Source organism: Crocodylus siamensis, chromosome 4, assembly GCF_052110815.1.
Source record: "Crocodylus siamensis isolate JL-2025a chromosome 4, ASM5211081v1, whole genome shotgun sequence".
Taxonomy (NCBI): domain Eukaryota; kingdom Metazoa; phylum Chordata; order Crocodylia; family Crocodylidae; genus Crocodylus; species Crocodylus siamensis.
This window is the reverse complement of record NC_143398.1, coordinates 178309463-178325232: the sequence shown is the minus strand read 5'-3', so window position 1 is coordinate 178325232 and position 15770 is coordinate 178309463. Positions and strand designations below refer to the sequence as shown.

General features: G+C 41.5%; 1 protein-coding gene across 6 annotated transcripts in view; it reads right to left on the bottom strand.

Annotated features, from left to right (window-relative positions):
• Positions 1-15770, bottom strand: part of AGAP1 (ArfGAP with GTPase domain, ankyrin repeat and PH domain 1) — a 561813-nt gene that overhangs the window by 128928 nt on the left and 417115 nt on the right. For all 6 annotated transcript variants that reach the window (XM_090044999.1, XM_090045000.1, XM_090044994.1 and 3 more), the window contains one exon: positions 15292-15453. In XM_090044999.1, coding sequence (XP_089901125.1) covers positions 15292-15453 — 162 coding nt within the window. The remainder of the gene's footprint in view (positions 1-15291; positions 15454-15770) is intronic.

Genomic DNA, 15770 nt, shown 5'->3' with positions numbered 1-15770 from the left:
TTAAGCATAAAAGAAGAAATGCACTGTTTGCTATTTGCTTAAACATATTGCTACATTTACTTTAAACAAACATGATGAAAAACCCAAACTTTTGGAACTGGGAAGCTTATTCAATCTACTGGCAAAGATGGTGGTGCCTTAAAAGAAAACTGCTGGATTTAGGAAGTTTATAAACTGCTGAAGGCACCAGCTATTAAAAAGCTCCACAAGAAAACCCCACCTTCAAATAAAATACACTCAGCTAACATCTAGTAGTAGCTATTATGAACAGCTGTCTTTAATATTTTTGATGAATTTAGCCACTCTAGTCAGATCTATACAACTGTTTGTATATTCTCTGGGATTTTAGTCTATTGCTAACAATTTTCCTGAAAAAGATCAGGAAAAATTACCTCATATCTATACTATAGCTTCAGTTAGGTAGGGTGGCAACTCAGCCACCAGTCTCAGTGGAAATTCTTATTTAAATCTATGGCTATGAATTTGAAGATTAAAATAATTTGTAACTATAAACAAAAACATATTTAAAAGTTTAAACCAACTTTTTATGTAAATGAAATTAAACGACAGCAAGAGTGATGAGGTATACATTAAAGGTATAGATAGTAGCACTGTCACCTTCAATAAGGACCTTTAAGTTCTGACAAATACTAATATAAAAATTGAGAACTGAAGATATTTTACAATCTTCTAAGTACTATTTCTGTCAAATGTCAAGTGTATGAGCTACAAAGGACCACCTTGTAGTTGAAATCAGACAAGCAGACAGCTGTTTTTACAGAACTTGAAGTTAAAAGTTCTCCTTTCTGGGGATATCGGTGCCAGATATCTACTATCCGTACTTTATCAGCACTAAGTTTCGGTGGTGTTTAAATTGCATGCATAGCACTAACCTTACACCTGAAAGGTCTTAACTGCACGATCTCTCTGGGATATGAACTTGAATACCTGATTCAGAGAACATTCACTACTCTGACTACATCTTGGGAAGCAACCGTTTTTTCTCTATGATGCGTAACTTTTTCTGGGGAAGGAAAACCCAAATGTAACCAAGTACAGAAAAGGCACTGATTTACTGAATGTATCTGGATAACATGCTAAATTAATCAGTAGTAATTAGTAAATTAGAAAACGCTCTTAGTGACAAGGTACATGCTATGGCCATTCTGATCATTTTCAAATCTAAACATTACACTAAATGTAAAAGACTATATTTAATTATCATTTAGGCTACAAAAAATGCTGTCTCCAATTAGAAAAAGTTAATTCGGTCACACTGCAAGCATCACTAAGTTCCACATTTACCAAAAAAATGTGTTTATGATAGCCAAAACAAAGTTATGGGAACATAAATATTTATATTTGTTGCTTCTCTGTTTCCAAACTTGCTTAGTAGGCAAAGCGTCACTTGCTTTCACAGTAAAGCACCACAGTCTACTCATGTGCCAGTATTAGGGTGCAGTAAACTACTTAACTTTGCCGTACGCTAGTACTGTTGGGGACAGTACTATCTTATGGTGGAGTACTTTACTGCACTGACACATGTGTAAATGCTAACTGGAGCATAAATTGGGCCTGGTCAGCTCAGCCAGCTGGAGGCCTGCTCTGCCCCATCTCAAATTACTGCTGTTTTGGGTGAATGTTCAAACACAGCCTGGGAGATGCTTACTTTGGCCCGAACTGCTTTGGAGTTTATTGTGCTTCATCAATTGCCTGTGTAGACACCCCCGGTGTATCCTTTTTAACTTGTGGCTCGTTATCAATGGCCTGACACCATATTAAGATAATATTTACCTCCACGATTGATAAAATAGATCCTAAGAACCTTCTTCTGATATACTGCTTTGAAGCCAACATGAAGTAACACATGATGCCATATCTGAAAACAGTGGAGCAGAGTGCAAATGGCAGCAGATTTATTCCAAATACAAATGAACTACAATGAAGTGGAAACTTTGACAAATAACTAGGGAAGAACATAAGAGCATTGCTTGGGCATGTGGGAATGTAGTCAGGAAGGCCAAGGCGCAATTGGAGTTGCAGTCAGCAAGGATTTGAATGGTAACAAGAAGAGTTTCTACAAGTATGTTGGTAGTAGGAGGATCAGGGAAAGTGTGGGTCCCTTACTGAATGGGAGGGGGAGCAACCTTGTGACACAGGATGAAGAAGAGGCTGAAGTGCTCAATGTCTTCTTTGCTTCAGTCTTCACAGGCAACTGTACTGGGCAGCACAGCTTGGGGAGGAGGTAAGTAGTCCTCCGTGGTGAAATAACAGGTTAAGGACTACTTAGAAAAGCTGGACATGTATAAGTCCATGGGGTTGGATGGGATGCACCCAAGGATGCTGAAGGAGTTGGTCAATGTGATTGTACAGCCATCATCTTTGAAAACTCATGGTGATCAGGAGAAGTCTTAGATGATTGGAGAAGGGCAAACATAGTGCCCATATTTAAGAAAGGGAAAAAGAGTATCCAGGGAACTACAGACCAGTCAGCCTCACCTCAGTCCCTGGAAAAAACATGGATCAGATCCTCGAAGAATCCATTTCTTAGCACTTGGAGGAGAAGGTGATTAGGAACAGGCAGCATGGATTCACCACAGGCAAGTCATGCCTGACCAACCTATGACAAGGTGACTGCCTCTTGTGGACGTGGGGAGACTGGTGGATGTGGTATACCTTGATTTTAGCAAGTTTTTTGATACAGTCTCCCACAAGGTTTTTGCAGGCAAGCTAAGGTAGTATGGAGTGGATGAATGGACTGTAAGGTGAACAGAAAACTGGCTGGAGCATCGGGTTCAGAGAGTAGTAATCAATGGCTCAATGTCTACTTGGCAGCTGGTATCAACTGGAGTGCCCCAGGGGTTGGTCCTGAGGCTGGCTTTGTTCAGTGTCTTCATCAATGACCTGGAAGATGGCACAGAGTGCACCCTCAGCAAGTTTGCAAATGACACCAAGCTGGGAGGAGCAGTAGATACACTGGAGGGGAGGGCTAAGATTCAGAATGACTGAGACACATTCAAGGACTGGGCCAAAAGAAATCTCATGTGGTTCAACAAGGACAAATGCAAAGTCCTGCACTTAGGATGGAACAATCCCATACACCAGTACAGGCTTGGGGCTGACTGGCTGAACAGCAGCTCTGCAGAAAAGGACCCAGGGGTTACAGTGGATATTAAGCCAAATATGAGCAAGCAGTGTGCCTTTGTTGCTAAGAAGGTTAACAGCAGCATACTGGGCTTCATTAGTAGGTGCGTTGCTAGTAGGTCAAGGGAAGTGATTATTTAGCACTAGTGAGGCCACATTTGGAGTACTGTGTTCAGTTTTGGGCCCTCTGCTAAAGAAAGGATGTGGACAAATTGGAGGTGAGGGGGCTGGGGTATATGACTTACGAGAAAAGACTGAGGGAACTGGGCTTATTTAGTCTAGAGAAGAGGAAACAGAGGGGATTTAACAGCAGACTTCAACTCCCTGAAGGGGGGTTAGAAAGAGGATGGAGTGGAAGATCTCAGAACAAGGAACAACAGTTTCAAGTTGTGTCAAGGAAGTTTCGATTAGATATTAGGAAGAATTTTCTCACTAGGAGGGTAGTAAAACCCTGGAACAGGTTACCCAGAGAGGTGGCAGAAGCTCCATCCTTGGAGGTTTTCAAAACCCAGCTAGACAAAACTTTGGCTGGGATGATCTAGTTAGGGATGGTCCTGCTTTAAGCCTGGGGTTGAATTAGATGACCTCCTGAGGTCCCTTCCAACTGTCACTTTCTATGATTCTATACTGATTAGATAACATAACAGGTGAACTAAAAGTGGCAAATATATAGCATCTGAGGTCTTACGATGTGGAGGTGGTAAAGGAGACTATATATGTTTTTTAGTCACTTCTCACTGTTTCTATGCCATTATTCTCAGTAGATCGTTCTGACTAGTTAATACATCAGCAATATGTTATTGCCTCTGCCCAAACAAGGTTTACTGGGAGAACGTCTCATCTACAAGAACATTCTTATTATGACAAGTTTACTCACTATTATAGCACCAGATCTGTGTGCCAGAGAGCATCAATAAGGTATATATGCTGAAGGAAAGTAGGGGCCGCTCTACTTGTGCAGGTAATGGCACGATGGGATCTAATGCGTAATCCACACAATTATGACTTCTGCCACTGTGCATGGCAAGAAGTATGACTGTGGGATCGCAAATCAGATCCAATCACATCTTACTGCTGGTGGAGGGGGAGCCTGATCCTAGGCTCCTCTTGTATCGGCAAGAAGCAAGCTGCAGCAATCTGCCAGCCACAGGTGTGTGTGGAGCCCCCTGCAGCTGGGAGCCCTGTCTAGGAGCTCCCAAATTCAGCGGTGCTCCCCAGATGGGAGCTCTGATTAGCTGACAGGGCTCCCAGCCACAGGGCCTCTGGCCACATGTTTAATTAAAGGCATGATAGGATGCAGCTACAAAGTTATTGCACAGTTGTGAAATAACTGGGTGTGTCTACATGAGCTGCTTTACTCTATAGTATACAAATCTATTGCGCAGTAAAATGTCACTACCTATACATACGTGGCATTTACTGCACAATAAATTATTCTACTGCATGGGTGGCTACTACCCATGGGTAGCTAGATTAACTTGTAGGTAGTAGATTAACTGCACAGTAGATACTTTGCAGTACTGCAAATGTAGATGCTGACTGGGAGCAATTGCGAGCCAGTCAGCCCAGGGGACCACTGCTGCCTGGCTAAGCCCTCCATTTGGGAGGAGCTGTGCAGCTGCAGGGTCAGCTGTCTCCTGACCCCATGCACACATGAGGACCCATCCCCATGTTTACAGGGCTGGGAGAGCTGTGCGGCCACAGGGGCAGCCATCTCCCAGCCCCATATGGGGACCCGTCCCCATGTGCACGGGGCTGGGAGAACTGTGGGATTTCGCTGATGGGTCCCAATGTGCATGGGGCTGGGAGACAGCTGGCTCAGCAGTCCCACAGCTCTGCCTGCTTTGTGCATATGGGGATGGCCTCACATATCTGAGGCCAGGTGACAGATGCTCCTGCTGCCGGAACAGCTCTCCCAGCCCTGTGCACATCAGAACTGGCCCCTTTCCCCCTTCCAGCCTCCGGGCAGGAGCAGCCTGTTTGAAGCGAATCTGCACCCAACAGGACATGTCAAAATGTTTCCAGGTGCAATTTAATGTGCATTAATTACATGGGTAGACACACACACTCTTCTTTTTATCACATCATTGATTGATTGAACATGTGGCCAGTGACCACTTACAGTGTGATTAACTGGTTAAACATGCCTTAAGTATCACGTGTAGATGGGACCTAACTGAAGCCTCCCACTTGTTATAGAAGTACAGGATAGCTTGACATATAACCTGGCAGTTAGGTTCTTGCTTCTCAGGCCTCCCTCTCTATCGTTATGATCAGATACAGCACAGAAAGCACTAGACTGAAGATCTCAAGCTGGTGGAAAATAGATATCCCCATCTAACATTTTATATCTATTAGCACCTTTTAATTCTGCTAACCAACCTAAAGGACCAGATTCCTTCTCAAGAGGCTCTAGACATGAAAATTTTTCTTCTGACATTTTACAGTTTTCTGCAAGGGTCTGTAAAAACCCTTTCTTTCAGCAGGTATGGAATACCATTGGGGGAGTAAGTGAATAAGATGCAGCCAAAATCATGCATACATGCAAATGACACAACTATTATGCATCATTTCTGCAAGTGCATGGTGTCAAAGTCAAACTTCCTCAAGATAATCTGATATCACAGTATGAGGGCCCTAGATAGAAAACCAGCCAACAAATTCTTATCTGCTATTGGACAAGTACAAGAAAAAGTAGTAAAGTAGTATTAGATAAGTAAGCTTTGTTTAAAGGCTTAATTGAAACTTTGTCTTTTTAAACAAGTACACATTGCGCTTTGATAATTCTTTCATTATAATTAACAAACTCCCTCTGAAGACAGATAAAAACCATATTTAGAAAAGACCTCGGCATTTGGTTAGGTAAGAACCCATATCCTGACTGCTGCTGAACCAAAATACTGTAATAGTGATCTGAAAATATATGACCAAAATACTATGCTGCAGCCTTGTAGATCTCATTTGGTGGGACTGACCTAAGCTTGTCTTGCTGATGCTGCTATAGTCCAGAATTGACTGAGTCTTGACAAATCCCTTCAAATTTCAATTCTGCTCCTATGGTGCAACAGTGAGAGATGCATGCTGATGGGCTATAATAAGGGCTCTTTCGGACACAAACTTATGTTCCCATTGTTACAGGAAAACAAAAATGGCTTTCCGTGCCTTTCATTTTCTTAATCAAATTTGTAGAAGAAAGCTTTGCCATTTTGAAAACTAAGAGGAATCAAAACATATTGGCACTATAACAAAGAATTAAAAAGTAAACCTTTAATTAAGCCAAATCACAAAGCAGACTCCTAATATGGAAGCAGACTTGAAGTAAATGCACACTAGCATTTAAAAACAGAATACCTGACAAACTATTCTTTATTTGCTTTCATTTTAAGACCAAAGCTTAGAACTCTGCAACAGTTGACGGCCAGAACTTTTCCCATCTGAAACAGGAGATAATTATTTTAGATGGTTGTATGTTATTAGCAATCATTGCAGTGAAGGAAGTTCTTGTGTGCAGAATATAGCAACTAAATAAAAAAGGAATACTTCTGAAAAGCTCTGTGATTTGTAATACAAGATCTTACGACAGAACTTTGCTGTTCTATATGTAAAACAAGACTAACGCAAGTTCTAGAAGCAACTTATGTGCCTATAAAGTCTTTTTAAATGTACTGTAGGACAGAGGTTGGTAATCCCCCTCCCTGCCCTGGCACCTATGCCAGAGCATGGCATTGAGGCCATTTTGCTCAGCACGCCACAGCCAGCTCAGGCTCTGCACAGCTGTTGCTGGCTACAGAGCCCAGGCTGCTTGCAGCAAGCAGCAGGGAGTCTGCAAGCCCTTCTGCAAGCAGCCCAGGCTCTGTGGCTGGTAGTAGGTGCCCAGAGTCCAGGCCGGCTACAGCTGGGAGGCTGCAAACAGCTGCACTGGGATCTGGAGCCCGGGCCAAGCTCCACGGTAGCAATAGCTGCATGCACACCCCTGGGCAGATGGTGGAAGAAGGGCCTGGAGCAGCATAACCCGGCCCCTCCCTGACCATCTTCCCGGAGCTATGCATGCAGCTGCAACTACCATGGAACCGATGCTGGTGCTCCAGAGTTCAGTGTAGCTGTTTGCTGCTGCTGCTGCTGCTGACTGCCTGCTGCTGCTGCTGCTGCCCAGAGCCCGGACTGGCTGTGGCAGGCAGCCGGGAGGCTGCAAACAGGCTCCAGAGTCCTCGGCTGGGTTCCATGTCAGTGGTGGCTGCACCCGCACCTTGAGACAGACAGCAGAGGACAGGCCGAGGTTGCACTGCCCCAGGCCCCTCCCCTGCCACCCATCCAGTGGCATGCAGGCACCTGCAGCTCCAGAGCCCTCCTGGGGCTCTGAAGCCTGGCCCAGCTGTTTGCATCCTCCTAGCTGCTTGCCACAGCCAGCCCAGGCTCTGGGCAGCTGCAGCAGGTGGTACGCAGACTGCAAACAGCTGCATTGGGCTCTGGAGCCCTGGCACTGGCTATGTGGTGGGAGCAACTGTTTGCTGGGAAATCCCAGCCCCTCCCCCACTGTCTGCCCAGAGGCATGTGTGTAGACACTGCCAGCAACAAGGATTGGGCCCCTCATGGCTTCCCTTTAGTCTGCCACCCAGCATGCAAAGTCAAGGCGTGGGTCAGGGTTGAAGTGTGTTTGGCACTCCAGCCAAAAACATTGCTGACCACTGCCGTAGGATACATTAAGTGATCAGAGACATAACTCAACATTTTAAGAGCCAAAGCAACTGGCATCAGAAAAGTAACCTGTGTAAAGTCTGCTTGAAACTAGAAGCCCAAAGTTCAATCCATATCCCATACTCTTAACTTGAGGCTGATGAACTGTGGTAAATGCCTAACCACTAGAGACAGACCAGAAGTCAGGGGCTCTGCTTTATACAAGTTACTGAAGCCATTACACTTTTAGGCATGAAGTATACAAGCATGATATTCAAGCAGACTGTGTGCCATTGTAATCCTTTATATTATGTTGAAATCTACATATTAGTATAAATTGAAATTGAAAACATGTACCATTTGGGAGACATATTCCAACACCCCAAATCTCATCCACTAGCTTCTCAGAGTGGTTGGGCAAAATTTTATCTTGGGGTAGAGGGAAAAAAAAGTATGTTGGTTCCTTGTTAACATGGTCTTGAAATGTTAATTTTGTAGTCTAATAAAGCTCTCTAAACACTCAAAAAGGGGTCTATTAATATACTGAGCTCTATTAAGACCTATAAATCTGTAAGTATTTGAGAATAGAGATGAGCAGTGTTTATCAGCAATAAGAGCCAGAGTCAGTAAGATTAACTACCAGACAGGTTATTCTGATGGAAAACTGAATTTCCCACTTAAGTCTTAAGTGCTCAATGTTTATGTCAAGCATTAGCATTGTTGGTCAAAAGTTCACAGGTACTTCAAAATTGTACTGCTTTTTCCTTTATAGTATGAAAAATTAGAACACTGCATTCTAAACACTAAAAAAGAAAAAAAAACAATTTGCAGAAGAAAATGCAGAAGTGGATTTTCCCTCCTCTGCTAAAGAAGAAACAGACAGATACATGACTAGGTCGAGTATTTACACCTGAAAAGGCTCATGTGAAGCAGACACAAAGGACCTTGTCTTGGACCAAAATTTAAAAACTAAGGAAGTTATGAATGACTCTCCTTAGACCATATGACCCTCCTATCCCCCAGGAATGTGAAACCATAGATAATACTTCAGAGAAAATTATCCATCAGGAAAATGATTAATCAAAGAAAAAGTCACAAGCATCCAATCAGATTCAAGAAAACCCATCAGCCAATAGTTGTTGCGGAGGTAATTGTTCTAAATCTATCAATAAAGCTAAGCTGCTCCTTCATTGACTGCAAACACCAATTTCTTTCACAGAGAATTATAAGTTGATGTTCATGGTCTCACTACTGCCATTAGGGTGATAAACAGTTTAAACTACATCAGGATCTGACATGTAGATCAATTCTGGGTCCATAAAGAATCTACACAAGAGGTTCTTGGACAGGGATTTACTGCCCCCAGTTTTTATTCTCTCTTGCTGCTAAAATTACTTCTGTCAAACACTTACAAGAGCATGAAAAAATGTAAAACGAATTAATTTTTCATGTAGTGCTAGAATAGTCTTTCTACATTCAGAAACTTAAAGACTAACATGTTAACGCGTTTAAAATTATGTGGAGCAGCGTGTGGTATTTAGCTAAATAGTGATCCAACCCCATGGTTTGCTCACAATCAAGCAGACAGCAATTTGAAACACTGAACTAAGCTGTCTAGATTTTCTCTAAGGGCAGTCACAGGCTTCATGTTACCAGTGCCAAATTATATAAGACATTTAATTTTAAATCTCAGGTACTTAAATGTAAAACCTTACAACAGTAATAGTCATAAAGCAGTAGGGCATTCCATTTCAGAGAATGGATTTTTCTATTTTTTCCCCTTTAATTTAACCAGCACCTCCTGTTTTGTGGCTCTGCCCACTACAAAGTAATTTATCTAATTAGGAGATGCTCACAGCTGCTTAAAAGACAGAAGCCCCAGGAAACCAAAGGTCTGGATAAGAAGACTTTGAAAAGTTCTCCCGAGCTACACAAAGTATTAATTTAATGTGAAAAAAGGTGCAGAGAAAAACTGAATCCCAATACGTTATTTTGTCTACAATAAAGCCACGTGACAATAAGCAGGCATATTCTCCAGTACATTGGCATTTGAATTCCTAAAGATGCTTAGCTTCTCCCCATCCCTGCTGTTTGCACAGTATTATCTTTTTATGACTCTAAAATTCAAAACCTTTTATTGGGGGGAAAAAGACTGAAATTAAAAAGGGTTTTTCATGTGTCAACTTGCTAGCACAAAGGACAAGTGCTATGAGCTAAGAGAAAAAGGATACACTGGTAGCAGTGAATCATGTTTGAGTTTTTGTCGTAGTTCTATCATAACAGTTAATGCTTATGTTGCCATTTAGTTGTTTAAGACTGTCTATTAGCAATTTTTTTCACATACTGAAAAGTTTTCCTAATATCTTCAAAATACAGAACGAATGCATTTTTTGAATATGCCACACAGCTAGCCTTAACTGTTATTTCTTATGATCCATGATTATTGTCAAATCACAAAAAGATACTACAAGTGCTGTCCTTGAAGTCATAGAATCATAGATTTGAAGGGACCTCAAGAGGTCCCCCTGCGTAGATACAGGATATGTTATTCCTAAACCACTGCAGATAGATGCCTAGCCATTTCCTTCTTGAAAACCTCTAACGAAGGAGATTTTACAGTTTCCCACAGCCGCTTGTCTCATTGTCTTAAGGTTCTTATAGTTAGGAAGCTTTTCCTGAGTTGTACTCTAAATTTGCTTTGCTGAAGTTTAAACGCATTGTCTCATGTTCTACCCTCTTCCTCATGGCCTTTCAAATATCTGAAACCTGCTATCATGCCCCCCCACCTTCATCTCCTTTTCTCCAAATTAAACATACCTAGTCGTCTCTATCTTTCCTCATATGGCTATCACCTTTTTTGCTCACGTATAGAACTGTACCTCTACATATTTCTTAAAATGAAGCGCCCAAAACTGGGCATAACATTTCACTGAGGTCTATCTAGCCAGCTTCAAGTGGAACAGTACCTTTAGCTCCCTATGTCCTCTACATAATGCCTCTGTTAACACTGCCCCAAAAAAATCTGCTTTGGGTTTTTTTACACTATCACACTGCCAGTTTACACTGGGTCTGTGACTCACCACAAAACCGAGGTCCTTCTTGGCAGTGCTACTGCTGTGCGGTTTTCATTTTGTTATCTATAGCACAGTTCTCCAAAGAATCTACAACCCCTCCTAGTTTTGTGCATTTCTGCAAACTTTATTAGTAAGCTCTCCATTCCTGCATCCAAGTCACCGAGAAAAATCTTAACTGGCACCAAGCCCACAACAAGCCCCTTTGGAACCAAACTTGAGTTTTCCTGACATTTATGCCATTGATAGCTACTCTTTGCTTGCAGGTTTTCAGCAAATTACATACCTACCAAAAAGTAATTCTATCAATCCCACATTTCACCAGTTGATTTATAAGAATGCCATATGGAATTGTGTCAAGAGACTTACACTTAAGTTCAAGTATATCATGTCCACAGCACTCCCCTCATCCACCAAACTAGTTACTCTGTGACAGGAGAAAATCAAGTTGGTTTGGTTGATTTGTTCTTAAATCTGGTGTGATTTATGTACACCATTTCATCCTCTTAATCTTTATAAACTGATTCATATAATTTGTTCTAGTGACTTCCCAGGATTAAAATCAGGCTGATCAAACTGTAATTCCCTGAATCTCCATTTCTCCTAATGTTAGCCCTTCTCCAGTCCTTTGGAACTTGACTTGTCATCCATCTGACTTGACTTGTCTATTACTAGGCAAATATTACTGCCAGTGTTGCTGAGATTTCTCCAGTCACTTCCTTCAGCCCACTAGGATGCACTGAGTCAGGTCCTGCTGATTTAAATGTATTTGAATTTGCTAAAAGCTCTGACACACTTTACTATATTGGTAGTTTACTGTTGAGTCTCCAGTGCTATGTCCTTTAGCAACTGCCAGGACCCCTTTTTATCCTTCAGTCTTGTCTAGCTTTATTTACTATTTCCCTGAATTGGTTAAATGTTGTCCTTCTGAAATCCAGTACCCTTGTTTTGCTGTTCTGATGCCTTCCTTTTCTTTGGATTATCAATTCCATCATTTTATCATCACTTATTCCCCAGATTCTGATCACTTGCATGCTACCACCAATTCTTCCTTTCTGCTTAAACCAAACCCAAGATAGATGACCACACAGCTGTATCCTGAAACTTCTGAAACAAAAATGTGTCCTCTACACATACTAAGAAGCTGCTGCATATTATATTTTGCTGTGATATTCTTCAAACATATCAAGGAAGTTAAAATCCCTCATTAGTTCATTCATAAATTTTAGGTACATTTGTTACCTGCTTAAAAAAATGCTTCAGCAGTCTTCTGGGTTTGGTGGTCTATAGAATGACTGCACCAACATGTCACAACTGTTCTTTTCTTTCTTTATATTAAGACAGATATACTAAAAAAGTTCACTTTCTTCCTCATGGACCTCAGAGGATGTATATAGTTTTCTGAGATATAGCTGGATACCACCACCTTCCCCCACCCTCACTCTCACCTTCCCTTTTTAGAGCAAGGTATCTCTCTCAATTCTGATATTCCAATTGCAGGAATTATCCCACACAATTTATGCAATGCCAAGTCATAATTTTTATTACAAACTAAGACTGCCAAGTTCATTCTGCTTATTTTCCTATAAGCAAGCTCTGAAGATTCTTTTCATATTGCCCTGACATTTCCTCTTGCATCTCTCTCTACCAAAGTTTAGTTTCTCAGGTCTCCTTCGGAAGCAAACCTCTTCTCTGAGTTCTCATTCCTTGGCTTACTGTACCATGGTTAGTAGGTTTTCTTTGCCTTTTCTTATGGGACCTGATTTAAAGCCCACTTCACCAGTTAATCAAATGATGCCCAACAACATGCTTTCCAATTTTCGTCAGGTGGGGTGCCATCTCTCAACTGCTGTCCTCAACCTACCGTTGAATAATTCAAAATCTAATTCTTGACACCATGGTCTGAAGAATGCATTTACATCTATGACGTGACATGGCTCCCTTGAAGGTAGGTGGAAGGGGAGCTGTTTGGAATGTCCTGGAGGCAGTGACCATTAGACCCTGGTGAGGCAAAGGGGAATGAAGGTCCCTGGCTGAGGGAGCCACATGCAACTGAGATGAGGTTGATCCCGGGAGATTTGCACAGGAATTTTTTATGAGGGTTGGTGATAGCGTGAATAAAATGTAAGAATTTTGTCAATGTTGTTTTACTATACTTTGACAGAAGAGTATTTGATCACTTTTTCTTTTTATAGAATTTGTTTTTCCACACAAAAAAACCCTTTTGTTTGTCAGTTACTTTACGGAAGTGCCTGTGGTAAATCACTTCTAAGCAAATTAAAAACCTGGGCATAATCCATTCAGCAAAATGAGGTACCAACAGGCTTACACAAACTTAAGATGCATCTCAGGGAACACCATGACACTATGATTTCGTCACAAGAGTACTTTATGAACAGCTCACATTTCTCCATCTGGCCTGCTACAGGCCCGTTTTACACATGTGAAGAACTAAGGCAGATAGTGAGTTGGTCAAGGTCTCAGACAAATTACAAGTCCAAGCTAAAATGGGAATATAAGAATCTCTCTCTCAACATTTAATCCATTGGATCATGCCCACCTTTCATGATATGCAGGTGTTCTTCCTTGAAGCTAGAAGCCAGATCTATAGTTTGCAGTACAGAGGTAGAGAACTAGTGACAGCCAGCAAGAGGTAGCATTCAAATTAATCTGAGGTCTTCTCAGAAATCAAGATATCAATGTGAATAGATTTACCATGTGCAAAGCTGGCTGTATGAGACTCAGAAATATATCCTCTGATTTTGCTCAATAGATCTCTATCTCATTTACAGTCGGTCTGCATTTTGAAGACCCTCTCTAGAAGTGGTACCAGGATACTTTTTTTAAAATAGAAAATGTTTGCAGACTATTAAGATTATTACAGCAGTAAAGAGTAAACTGTAGAAAGAAATAGTTCCATTCTTCAGAGAGCAAACCTAGGAAGCAAAGACAAAACCATGTACTTCCATTTGTAGATGTAGTCAATATACCTTGGAAACAATATATTTTGATGACAATCCTGGTTTTGCTCTGCTTTGAATAGTTTTAAGTCTATATGAAACTTCAGGATAAGGTTAGTTGTCCAATATAGTTAGTTGTCCTTCCACCTGAAGTTGCATATGCTATTTCTACAAAACCAAAGTCTTTCCATGTCAGATGGAAAGAATGATGGAACAAGGAATTCAAGAACACTAAAGGTGGAAATTTTTATGGAGGTACAAAAGCGAAGCAAATACATGTCCATACTCCTTGTTATGCCACAAATAGTGGTCACAACACAGGTGGTATCAACTGATATTGCTATATAGTGGCAGATGTCTATTTTATGGTATGAGAGCATAGGCAACCCAGTGCTGCCTGTACTCTCCAGCTACCCCAGGCAGGTGATCTGGGGACTTGAGGAGCTGAGTACAGCCCAGAGGGGACTTCAGTACACCTCAGGAATTCCTGGGCACAAGTCCTGGGAGCTCTCAAGTCCTGGGAGCACCTCCCCAATTTTCCCTGCTTAGAGATATGTCCTTGCGATATGCAGGATGGTCCTTGGTAAGCAGGGAAGGATGGGATTTTCCCACTTATCCAAACATATCCTCAAAGAGTCCAAGGATGTATTTGGTAAATGGGGAAACCAAGGTGGGCCACTCAGAAGGCTTGAGGGGTGGGATCTTGTGCAGGAATTTCTAGAGTGCGCAGGACCAGGAGACGACCAGGACTGGGAGAAGACACAGCTTATTGCCCTGCAGCAACATTGGGCTGGACAATGGGCAACATGCATTTCTCCCAAAGAAGAGGATGAGCTGTGCCAGGATGCATACCAGCACGGCTGATCAGCTTCATGTTGCAATGTCTATTTCTACCTTAAGCTGGTCCTTTGATTTCTGAAAAAAATGACTTCTGTCCCATCACCACAGTTTTGTATCTTACATCTACAAGTTCAGTTTCAGAATATTTATATATTTTTAAAAAAAACTAATTTTTACTGTTAACATTTTTATAACCTCTAGTTGATAACTGATTATAAGCAATAGTCATTGTTCCTTTAAATACTGTTAACAGTCTACAAGAAAACTTATGTCAGCAACAGAGACATTCCTTTGTTGCAATATTGCTTTAGTAGTATCAGTAAAGATGCCTGATAATTCACTATTACGATTTCTTCTACTATAAAAAGTAATATTTTTAAAAAATATTAATTTTCTACATCATCTGTCTGAAAATTAGATATGGCAAAAAATATATAATTTGACCATTTTGGCTGAAAAGGAGGCTTTGTTAATTTACTTTTTTGTCTCCTCTCTGCTCTCACTGAAGAGCAGTGACTTTTACTCATGGCACCATATCTAGATAGGTGACAAGTCTTTACACAAGAATGAAAGGAGAGAGAGAAAGAAAGATGCTGTCTTACCACTGCTGATGCCAGAGTTTGCAATGACCGTTGCCTCACTCCATTGGTCTGCACTGGAGACTGAGTAGGAGCGCTGATGCATACCATCAGGACGACTGTTGAAGGAGACTAGACTGATCCCACTTGCCATCTGAGACGCAGAAGTGCTAGTAGTCACATTTCCTAGAAATAAAGAGATCACAGTATTACAGAAAATAAAACTGATTTCCATTAAATAAGCAGCATCTTATCATGGCGCAGAGGGAGTGCTCATGTCATCACTGTATTTGCCCCAAACATCTGAAAGCTATGTTCATCCTTGCACATTCATGGAAATGGAAACTCTTGCATGGCCTTCCTGCAAACCTGCTGTACACATTAGCCAGCATTGCCCCCAAACTAGTCATTCACATACACCAGGCAGACTTATGCTCACACTTTTGGGGAACATTGGTTTAATGTATAAATATTAACTCAATTTAGCCAATTCTCATGGTGTA